At 41.0% G+C, this 12,609-nt stretch overlaps 1 protein-coding gene across 2 annotated transcripts in view; it reads left to right on the top strand.

Annotated features, from left to right (window-relative positions):
- The window catches only part of bcas3 (BCAS3 microtubule associated cell migration factor), a 1,086,700-nt gene that overhangs the window by 95,669 nt on the left and 978,422 nt on the right, over positions 1-12,609 (top strand). For both annotated transcript variants that reach the window (XM_059655421.1, XM_059655420.1), the window contains exon 6: positions 10,360-10,441. In XM_059655421.1, coding sequence (XP_059511404.1) covers positions 10,360-10,441 — 82 coding nt within the window. The remainder of the gene's footprint in view (positions 1-10,359; positions 10,442-12,609) is intronic.

Genomic DNA, 12,609 nt, shown 5'->3' with positions numbered 1-12,609 from the left:
AGTTCCTTCATGGTTGCAGTGTCCTTCCCTAATAGCACTGTGGGTGTACCAACAACACAGTAAAGAAGATAACTCATCACCATCTTCTCAAGGGTAATCAGGGATGGGCCAAAAAATGTCTGTACAGGTAACTGAAGTTCCTTATTCCTGGTAACATCTGAGTAAATTAATTTTAATTGTTTTCTTAGTATAATATATTCGGTTTTTGTTCATTCCATACTCTATTGTTCTCCAAACTAGTGTTTTTGTTGTTTGTCTTTAACAATCATTATCAACAAAGCATTATCAAATAGTGTAATATATTGGGTAGATAAAATAAAAAAGCAAACTAAAGGCAGATTCAATTGAAGGAGCTTTGTTGACACTTCTGGAACTGTTGGGTAGCAAAAGATCTTGGCAAAATAGATTGCGTTTCTGCTACATTTGGCTGGTACAAAGTTGACCTCCTTGGTCTTTCCAGCATATATTATTTATAATGCCAATGAATTACAAATGCAAAAAAGGAAATCAGCTCTCTCCAGGCAACAGAATTTCATTTCACTGTTCTGAAATTGTTAATGAAGGAATGTTTCCAACTAAATAGTTTTAAGTTAATAATGAATGAAAAAAGGTGTATGTCATCAACCATGCACTGCGTGCAGCAGCTTTTAAGAATAAACTATAGCTGTTTTCCCTCCCTCTTCTGGTGGCCAAAACACCGTTATTGATGAGACATTCACTTCTCTAGTTCAGTTCAGTTCTGTTTTGCCACACACTAAGCAAAATTGCCAAGAGTATAACTTGCAATTTACTCTGACTCTTGAACACAAAGTGGAGAAGCCGTTTACTTCTTAAAACTGGTACATAAGAAGCTAACTTTGGAGCAATTTAAACAGTAAAAAGTTTATTTTAGTTTTTATTTCAGCTAGAATCAGCTGATTTGCTTCATCCTTATCCATATTGAGGGTTAGGGTGGGAGTGCATATTAGAATGGATAGGAAAACAAGAAATTCACAGGTCAGCTTGTTCAGTTGTAGCACTATTTCCTCAGAAGAATCAAAGCTGTTGGAATCAAACCTGAATCTAGGACTTGAACATCTGTGAACATATAAATTAGTAGGAAGAGTAGGCCATTTGTCTTCTTTAACCTGCTCTACGATTCAATAAAATCATGGCTGATCTGAGTGAAGCCTCAACTCCCAATAGCCTGTGACTCCCTTGTTGGTCAAAGAATCTATCTACTACTGCCTCAAAAGTATTCAGTGATTCTCCTTCTAGATTGTCACTGGGGAAGATAATTTCTACCGCATATCCTGTGAGAGAAAATATTCTTCCCCAACTCTGCATGAAGTCAATGACATGTTTTAAGCTATATCCTCTGGTTCTAGTCTGTTGCACAAGGGAAAACATATTTTCAGATCTAGTCTGACATTTCAGTGTGACATCAAGGAATTACTACATTGTTGGATTTGCTTTCTTTTGTACATGGTTTTAAACCAAGATAATATCACACAAAGATAGGCATAAGGTTAATAGCACTAAATGAAGAAGTTTATTGAGTTTGAAAGGCACAAAACTGAAACAATGACTAAAATTTTAGATTTGGCTAAGACTGACTTTAGTGTGATGAGACAGGGACTGCACGGTCTGGGCAAATGTATTAATGGGTAAAACAACAGTTAGTCACAGTGCAGATTTACCAGGACTTGTTAGAAAAGCATTTAGTGATTTAAACAGATTTTGTGTCAGATTAAGGCTAAGAATGTGACTTTCCAAGAAAAAGCCAGGGACAACAAAAGTGATAGGAGATAATATAAACCTAAAACAAAAGTACAGATGCAAACATTAGCTCATATCTTGGAGAATGCAAGGGCCACAATTACATCAAAGGATGATACCCAGATACTAAGAGCTACAAAAAGTAAGCTCTGAAGGAAATTTCTCAGGAATATCGAAATCAGTATGATTTATTTCAGTTATATTTGGAATAAAAGCTGGCCGAAAACAACATGGCCACATGGAAGCTAATAGCGATGATACGCTCGGTGAATGGCCTTATGATCTCTCATTGCCTCGAGGGCATTTAAAAGTCAACCAATTTGCTGTGGATCTAGAGTCACATGTAAGCTAGACAAGTAAGGATGGCCGACTTCCTTCGCTAGAGGTTGTTTGTGAATCACATGGGTTTTTAACACATTTGATAGTGGACTAGCTTTTTTTCCCCCAGATTTCTATTGAATTCAAATTTCCATGGTGGGATCCGAAATCATATCCCAAGGGTATTAACCTTTTAGTCACTGTTTCCGTTTTGTGCCTTTCAAACTCAATAACTTCTTCATTTAGTGCTATTAACCTTATGCCTACCTTTGTGTGATATTATCTTGGTTTAAAACAATGTACAAAAGAAAGCAAATCCAACAATGTAGTAATTCCTTGATGTCACATTGATTACTAGTCTGGATTACTAGTTCAATAATCACTACACCACTTCGTACCTTGTAGTTAAGGAATTGAAAATAAATAATTAACACAATTGGGAAATTGGCGGTGCAGCAGGACACAGAAATTAGGGAAAATGAACATATACTTTAACTGGCAGATTTTGACTTATGGTATCACATAAAGATCCATTTTTGGACAATGACGTGGATGATGGGGTAAAATGTCCAAGTTTGCCATTGAGACATGGGTAACTAGCTTTGTAAACAGTGTAGATGGAGTCAAAAAATTGCAAAGACAATTAGTGGATTCAACAAATGGACAAAATCATGGTAAATAGAATTTTGTGCTGTTATACACTGGAATCTAAATGATGGAAGTCAAGAAACAATTCAAAGAAACTTAGGAGTCCAGGTAAATAGATCAATGAATTGGCATAAACAGGTCCATAAAAGAATCAGAAAGGTTAATGGAATGATGGACTTTATGTCCAGAGGGCTGGAATTCAAGGAGTCAGAAAATCATGATCACACTGTGAAATTTTCTAGGCACTGCTGATAAAGACCATGTCATTTTATTTTCTATATTTTTGATTGTGAACTGAAATGGAAAAAAAAGGACTGTTTTAGAACTAAGGACTGTGGAAGGATTCTCTGTAATTCTAAAAAAAGCTAATGAAACTCATTGTGTATGGGGTTCCTACAAACTAAAGGGATGGCCATGGGCACCCGCATAGGCCTGAGCTTTGTCTGCTGCTTTGTAGGATTTGTGGAACAGTGCCGCTTCAACAACTACACTGGCACCATCCCTCACTTCTTCCTTTGCTGCATTGATTACTGTATCGGTGCTGCCTTGTGCTCTCACAAGGAGCTTGGACAGTTCATCAACTTCACCAACATCTTCCACCACGCCCTCAAATTCAGTTGGGCCATTTCTGACACCTTCCTCCCTTTCCTGGACCTCTCTATCTCCATCTCTGGTAACCAATTCAACACTAACATCCATTTCAAACCCACTGACACCCACAATTACCTCGACTACATTTCCTCTCACCCATCGTCCTGCAAAAACGCCATCATAATTCCTCTGCCTCTTGCTGCATCTGCTGTGAGGATGAGGCGTTCTACTCTAGGGCTTTTAGATATCCTCCTACTTTATTGAAAGTAATTTCCCCTCCTCTGTTAATAAGGACTCCCTCAACCACAATTCCCCCATTTCCCGACTATAAGGATAAGAGTCCTGTTAATCCCCAAATATCACCCCATCAACCTCTGAATACAACACATCATCCTCTGACTTTTCTGCCACCTACAATCAGACCCCTCCACCAAAAAGATATTTCCCTCCCCACACCTGGCAGCTTTCCACAGGGACTGCTCACTCTGCAACTCCCTCGTCAGCGCCACAATCCCCACTAATCCCTCCACCATACCAGGTACCTTTCCCTGCGGCAACAGGACGTGCTACACTTGCCCCTGCACCTCCCCACTCATCTCTGTCCAAGGCCCTTAACAATTCTTCCAAATCTGGCAGAGATTCACCTGCACTTTATCTAACCTCATCTACTGTATCCGTTGCGCCCAACGTAGTCTCTTCTGTATGGGGAAGACCAAATGCAGACTCGGAGACCAGTTTGTGGAACATCTGCTCCCTCTGCATGCATCAACCAACCTGACCTTGTGGTTGCCATCCACTTCCCTGGTGTTTATCAGACTGAGGCCACACATAAACTAGAAGAACAACAACTGATATTTTGCCTTGGGACCATACAGCCCAATGGCCTCAACGTTGGGACCACTGCTGTTTGTCATTTTTATAAATGACTTGGACGCAGGCATTGGTGGATGGGTGACTAAGTTTGCAGATGACACTAAAGTCGGTGGAGTGGTGGACAGTGTGGAAGAATGTTGCTGGTTGCAGGGAGACTTGGATAAACTGCAGAATTGGGCCGAAAGGTGGCAAATGGAGTTTAATACGGATAAATGTGAGGTGATTCACTTTGGGAGGAATAATAGGAAGGCAGAATACCAGGTCAATGGAAAGATTCTTGGTAGTGTAGATGTGCAGAGGGATCTTGGTGTCCATGTACATAGATGCCTGAAAGTTGCCACCCAGGTTGATAGTGCTGTTAAGAAGGCTTACGGTGTTTTAGGTTTTATTGGTAGAGGGATTGAGTTCTGGAGCTGTGATGTCATGCTGCAACTGTACAAAACTCTAGTGCGGCCTCATTTGGAATATTGTGTGCAGTTCTGGTCGCCCCATTACAGGAAGGATTTGGAAGCATTGGAAAAGGTGCAGAGGAGATTTACCAGGATGTTGCCTGGTCTGGAGTGCAGGCCCTATGAACAAAGGCTAAAGGACTGGAGTCTGCTCTCATTGGAGAGAAGGAGGCTAAGAGGGGATTTAATAGAGACATACGAGATGATCAGAGGATTGGATATGGTGGACAGTGAGAGTCTTTTCCCGAGGATGATGACTTCAGCTTGTACAAGGGGGCATAGCTACAAATTGAGGGGTGATAGATTTAAGACAGATGTCAGAGGCTTGTTCTTTACTCAGGCAGTGGTAAGAGCATGGAACGCCCTGCCTGCCTATTTAGTTAACTTAGCCACATTAGGGGCATTTTCCTTGGATAAGCATATGGATAATGGTAGGATAGTGTATGGGGAGGGCCTTAGATTAGTTCATAGGTTGGCGCAACATCAAGGGCCGAAGGGCCTGTTCTGCGCTATATTGTTCTATATTCTATGTTTTATGTTGACAGCTTCAAAATCTCTCCACCCTAACCTGTCTATCTTCCTACTCACCTATTGGTTCCACCCTTTCCACTGACCAACCACAATAACCCTTTACCTGCATCCACTGTCTCCATCCCACTTACCCTCCCTCCAGCTCTATCACCCTCCCTCTATTTATGCCTGGGCTCCCCACCACCTCCCTGATCCTGACAAAGGGTTTCGGCCTGACATGTTGACTTCCCTACTGCTCAGATGCTACCTGACCTACTTGCTTTTCCAGCTCCACATTTATTGACTGTAGCTTCCAGCACCGGCAGTCCTTATTGTCTGTGAGTTTTTCCAACATTTAACAATGATTTTGTGCAAATCATTGGGCTCTTACTTCCCGATTTTAAAATTTTCTTTTATTGAATTGAAATTCCAGCATCTGACGTAGTGGGATTTGAATTTAGGTCCTAGAACATTACCTAAGTCTCTGGAATAATGGTCTAATAATAATACCACAAGGCCATTGCCTCCCTGATACCCTTTAGCCCTAGACTCTTCCATGGATCTCGCAGCAGTTACCTTGTCAAGCCCCTTAAGAATCCTATATGTTTCGATGAGATCATCCCTCTTTCTTCTAAACTCCAATGAATAAACTCCCAACCTTTGCTCATAAGACAATCCTTGCATACCAGGGATCATCCTCGTGAACCTTCTCTAAACAGTCTTCAATAAAATGGTTTATTCTCTTATGTAAGGGAACAAAAACTGCTCATAGTACTCCAGATATGGTCTCACCAGCACTTTGTACAATTGCAGTAAGACTTTATTTCTCTTATATACCAACCCCCTTGAAATAAGAACCAACATTCTATTAGTCTGTCTGATTACCCAGTGCACTTGTGTACAATTTTTCTGTGTTTCATCCACAAGTACTCTGAAGGCCGTTTGTGCTGCAGCTTTCTTCTGTTTCTCTCCATTTATATAAGTGTTCTTCTGTTTTCCCTTCCAAAATGAGTAACTTCACATTTTCCTACAGCGCTGCTGTCTGTAGAACCCCACTCGAAACAGGTTGCTAACCTGAAAAGGAACCCTTTACCCTCAGTCACTATTTCCTGTTCATTAGCCAATTCTGTATCCACACCATTATATTACCTCTATCACCATGGGTCTTATGACACACCCTTTTGTGAGGTATTTTGTTGTATGCCTGCTGGAAGTCCAAATGCAACATATCTACTGGTTCCCTGTATCCGCATTGTTTGAGACGTCCTTGAAAAAGTTCATAAGTCGCCATTCACAGTGCCAGCTTCGTTACAGAGGCACCTAGGTACAGTCTTTCATTAAGTCACGCTGAGCCTTAGATTGTAATTTTCCAAATGTGCTGCTATTATTTAATTAATAATTTGATTCCAACACATTTCCAACAATAGATGTCAGCCTAATTGGCTTCTGCTTTTTGTACCCTCCCTTTTTGAATCGGGGTGTATCATTGGCAGTTTTCCAATTCCCTGGTACTTTTCCAGAATCCAAGTGTGGTGGTGGTGCTGCTGCTGGTGGTACATCTGTGCCGCAGAGTCTGCCACAGGTGGGGTTCATGGTACTTGATGAGACAGTTATGTGGGTCGCTCCAGATTTGTTCCCCTGCTTGTACTTAGCCTTCACCTGCTCTTATGTGTTCCAATGTCTACTGCTTTCCTGCCAATGCTCTTTCCTGAACCATGTGTCTATGGAATTAGCTGTGTGCAACTTGGTTGCTACATTTTTCTATGTAACAACGGACATCATGCCATCCTCAGCCATGCATTTGTTAATGCTGCCATAGGGGCAAGTGATTATGACTTTGGAAGCAGTTATTATGGGTCAAATGAACATAGCAACTACTTGCATTTTCAAATGAGGGTTGAGAAATTGATTAAAATGTCATTAGGACCATTAAGTTTTAGATTAATAGTTTTGGTGAACAAAGTCAGTTATTGTATTTTGCTTTGTTTCAATGGAAAAATTACTGTTTATTAGAAACTGTTTTTTTACAAGAAGCATTTCTCATTCCCAGTGGAAATGATTGCAGCAAAACAGTACATTTTGTGATTGCTGCTTTCTTATGGCCTAAGATCACATAAGTTACTATTTGAAATGGATATGAAGCAGGTTTATGTTTCAGTTTGGCTTTTGATCTTTCTTCAATCTGCCTACATATTTCAGTGGGATGGGAAATACATGCTTTAGATCTGTTTGTGTTGCTAAATATAATGATATAGCTTTGATTTCTTTTGGTTGTGTTTTTACCTTTTCCATACTGGATGCTATTCCAACAACAGGAATAATGTACATTTATATATCACCCTTCAGTATATTGGAACATAAAGAGCATCGAAGAAATGTTTTCAAAGTGTTTAAAATTTGCCTCCCAGCCATATAAAGAGCTATTAGGACAGGTGATCAAAAACTGGGTCTAAGTGATAAGCTTTGAACAACGCTATAAAGCCTGAGAGAGGTAGAGATATGGCGTCATTTAAGGAGGAATTTTAGGGTTTTATGATCTAGCACAGCCTCTATTTGTAGAGCAGTTAAATTCGGGCATGTATAAGAGTTTTCAAACAGCAATAAGATCACTGACAAGCTGATCTAATTTTGGTAGTGTTAGAAAAGGGATGACTATTTACCAAGACACTCAAAAAACTCTCTGCTCCTTCTCAATATATCGTGGGATTTAAATCTGTTTCAGTTGAAGGACAGCACCTGTAGCAGCATAGGACTCCTTCAGCATTGATTGTTGAGATTATTACAGTGGGACTTCAGTACACAGATACCTGACTTATATGTAATAGTGCGAACTGTAGCGGTTGTAACGAGATCGGCCAGGTGGACCTCCTATAATATAACTTACCTGATTGAGCCTGTTAATCTGATCCAACCAGTGACCCAAGGCTGACAGATAAAAATAGGAGTATCATCTCCCATTGCAAAGCCTCTTCTAAGGAGTATCAGACATCCTGACATGTTGAGAGCTGGCTCGGCATCAAGGACTACCCATGTGTCAATAAAGGGTGACTGTGTGATTGGATACCAGCCTCTGTGGAGTTATTTCATGAATAAATTATACAACCTAAACAAAAACTCTTTTTCAGGCACTCTGAGATAGCAAGAACCGCAGATGCTAGAGTCAGAGGTAACACAGTGTGGAGATGGAGGAACACAGAAGGCCAGGCAGCATCAGAGGAGCAGGAAAGTTGGTGTTTGGGGTTGGGACCCTTCTTCAGAACCCGAAATGACAGCTTTCCTGTTCCTCTGATACTGCCTGGCTTGTGGTGTTCCTCCAGCTTCACACTGTGTTATGTTTTTCAGTCACAAAGTTTTTGCCTTTGTCGATTTCTTTTTTCCCCAGAAATAATTTTCCTTTGCTTCCTATTCCCTTATTCTCAAAACTGAATTAAGGCATTAAGGGTCTGTTCAAAAGGTGTTGTCTGTTTACTTTGAAATGAAGTTATTCATAATTAAATAAATGCCTGGCATTATAGAATTTAAACATTGCCAAAAGGAGACCAGATGTTGAAACTTTTCATCATGTATTCGGAACCAGGACACAAGAAACAGATTTGAAGAAAAAGAGATACCACTTTAGACAGAATGAGAAGAGAGTGCTGGTTGGTTGGGCCATATTTGGCATTGAGATCCAGCAAGAACTGTTAACCATCAATATTAATCCTCAGATCAGAGAGGTAGATTCTGATTGGTCAGAGCATTGCTGTGGGGATGTAGCGGAGTTTGGCTGACTCTATGCTCTATGTTTTGAAAAAGGTGCAATTTATTTACAAATTTCATTTGCCTGTATAAAGTACAGTATTTGTGCATGTAGCTTCTACCACATACAAATACACCAGAAAGCCAGCTGATGCTCTTAAATTGATTTCTGATGTAACCTGTAGCACAGGACATGTTGTTTGATACTGGCTGACATTCACTGGGATGAACAGCTTACGTACCTGGTATCATACTGGCGCTGGCACTCAGAAGTTATATTACCTGCAGTACATGGACTGCAGTGGTTCAAAAATACAGCTCACCACCACCTTCTCAAGGGCAGCCAGGTATAGGCAATAAGTGCTGATCCAGCCAGCAATATCCTTGTCCCACGAGTGATACACAAAATGTCTTTTGGCTTGATGTCAGTGGTGAAAATCACTGCTGAGTTTACTGATCTTTTGAGCCTTGGTAGATTCTGTCTCCATAACCCTTTGACCTTTGGTAGAATTGGATTTCATGACCCTTTGACCATTGATAGATTCTGACTCCATGACCCTTTGACCCTTCGGTCGAATTGGACTCCATGACCATTTGACCCTTGGTAGATTCTGACTTCATGAACCTTGTAGCAGTGTTTGACAGCTAGCTTTACCTGTTATTCAAATTTTGAGACACTTTCCCCTTCCAGGGTACGCTGAGGTAGACTGGATACTGCTCAGGTCCAAAAATGGTGGACATTGGCCCACTCATGAACTTTCAAGTAGTGTACCGCAAAAGCTGTGAAAGGATCAGGATTTATATGCAAGGATTGAACCTACTAAACTTGTGACATTGGTCAAGTGGATGCCAATGCATGTTAGTAAGAACAAATGGAGGCTGGAATACAGGCAACAAAATTTAGATTACCTGAAGTCTATGGATGATTTGGGTTTGCCAGGACAACATTGGAACAGCTGGGTTTTGCAGCACAAAGGTACAACTAATGATTGAGATAGGCCCAATGGTAGGTAGAAAATGGTAGACATAGGCTGTCCTTGTGATTGAGCAGTCAGGTTGTGGGGGACTGGGCAGGGATACTGTTGCAGGATTGAGCACGATATGAGGATTGGGAGGCATCAGCTGTGAATGGTTTTAAATTAAAGGTTGTAAGTGAGAAGGAGGATTGTTTAATGGTGTATGTCTGAACCAGCAGGCCCAGGTTCAAGCCTTACCTGCTCCAGAGGTGTGCAATAACATCTCTGAACAGGTTGATAGAAGCATAGGTTAAAAAAAAAATAAAGTGAGAAGGAGAGGTAAGAAAAAGGCTTAAGATAAACAGAAATGACATAATGGGGTATGATCCAGAGCATCAGCTGAAATGTGTAATTACAACGCTAGGTACTTGTGTTAGTGAAAATATTAAACATTTATTATCTGGAATTTTGAGCATTCTTTGATGAATTTTGCTCTCTAATTTTTCTTTGTTTTGCAGATGAGTGGTGAGGCTCAGGAGTTGTACTCAGTCCGGAATGGTCCCATTCGAACAGCCCGTGTCCTGCCTGCACCACAGACTAGTAAATATTGAACACTGCTTTTCATTCTATCTAGCATTGCTTCATTTGCACGATGTCTAGAATATCTCATTTACAAGTCATTATCAATTTATTTAAGCAGAGCAAATTTATTTGTAGATGCACTCACCATTTAATGGACACGATATACCACTTAATTGGCACGTCCACAGAGATCTCTTAAGGATCACTACTGTCATTCTGATTTTTTTCATTCATTCATGGGCTGTGGGCATTACTGTATGGCCAACATTTATTACTAGTCCATAGTTGCCCATGAGAAGGTGCTGGTGAGCTGCCTTCTTGAATCACTGCAGTCTATGTGCTGTAGGTTGATCCATAATGCCTGAAGGGATGGAATTTCAAGTCCTTCTCCCAATGAAGGAATGATGATATGTTTCCAAGTCAGGATGGTGAGTAACTTGGAGGGAAATCTGCTGGTGATGGTGTTCCCATGTTTCCACTACCCTTGTTCTTTGAAATGGGAATGGTCACAGGTTTGGAAGGTATTGTCTTTGTTGAATTTCTGCACTGTATCTTGTAGATTGTGCACATTGCTGCTACTGAGCATTGGGCATGGAGGGTGTGAATGTTTGTGGATATGGAATCAATCAAGTGGTCTGCTTTGTCCTGGATGTATATGTCTTGAGTGTTATTGAAGCTGTATTCATTTAGGCAAGTAGGGAGTATTCCATTCAGTCCTGACTTGTGCCTTGGAGATGGTGGACAGGCTTTGAGGAGTGGGGAGGTGAGTTATTCGCTGCAGTATTCCTAGCCTGTGACCTGCTTTTATGGCCATTGTGTTGATGTGGCTGGTCCAATTGAGTTTCTGGTCAATGGTAACCCCTAGGATGTATTTAAGTGGAGGATTTAGTGATGATAACATCATTGAATGTCAAAGGGCTGTGCTTAGATCATTGCAGGTCACTGCCTGGCATTTGTGTGGCATGAATGTTACTCGTCACATGATATTGTCAAGATCTTGTTCCAACTGGACATAGACTTCAGTATCTGGGAAGTTGTGTATGGTGATGAACATTGTGCAATCATTGTGAACATCCCAATTTTTGACCTTTTAATGGGAGGAAAATGAAACAGCTGAAGATGGTTAGGCCTAGAACACCAACCTGAGGAACTCTTGCAGAGTCATACAGCATGGAAGCAGACCCTTCAGTCCAACTTGTCCATTCTGATTAAATTTACCATACCAAACTAGTCCCATTTAGCAGCATTTGGTCCATCTCCCTCTAAGTCTTTACTTTTCATGTAGCTGTCCAAATGTCTTTTTAAATTTTGTGACTGTACCTGCATCAACCACTTCCTCTGGTAGTTCATTCCTCAAATGAACGATCCTCTGTATGAAAAGGTTGCCCCTTAGGTTCTTTCTGAATCGTTCTCCTCTCACCTTAAAAATATGACCCCTAGTTTAGAACTCTCTCATCCTAGGGAAAAGACCTTTGCTGTTCACTTTATCTGTGCCCCTCATGATTTTATAAGCATCTATAAAATCACCCTCAACATATAATGCTGCAGTGAAAAAGGATGCCCTGGAGCTGAGATGACTGACGTCCAACAGCTACAGTTATTTTCCAATGTGCCAAATATGACTCCAACCAGTGGAGACTTTTTGCCCCTGATATCCATTGATTCCAGTTTTGCCAAGGCTCCTTAATGCCATATTTGGTCGAATGGAGCCTTGATGTCAAGGGCTGTCACTCTCACCGTATCTCCGGAATTGAGCTCTTTTGTCCATGTTTGAATTAAGATTGTAATGAGGTCAGGAGCTAAGTAGCCCTGGTGGAACCCAAACTGGATGTCACTGAGCAGTTTATCGTGAGCAGGTGCTGCTTGATAACACCGTTGATGACACCTTCCATCGCTTTACTGATGATTGAGAGTAGACTGATGGGGCGGTAATTAGCCGGATTGGATTTGTCCTGTTTTTTGTGCACCTGGGCAATTTACCACATGTCGGCAAGATACCAGTGTTGTAAGTGTATTGGAAGAGCTTGGTTGGGGAGCAGCAGCAAGTTCTGGAACACAAGTCTTCAATGCTGTTGCCAGAATGTTGTCAGGAGCAGGAGGGTTTGCACTATCAAATGCCTCCAACTGTTTCTTGATATCACGTGAAGTGAATCAAACTAGCCAAAGCTTGATATCTGTAATGCTGG

Source organism: Stegostoma tigrinum, chromosome 27 (genome assembly GCF_030684315.1).
Source record: "Stegostoma tigrinum isolate sSteTig4 chromosome 27, sSteTig4.hap1, whole genome shotgun sequence".
Lineage (NCBI taxonomy): Eukaryota > Metazoa > Chordata > Chondrichthyes > Orectolobiformes > Stegostomatidae > Stegostoma > Stegostoma tigrinum.
Note: the sequence above shows the minus strand (reverse complement) of the source record. Positions and strands in the feature narration are given on the sequence as shown.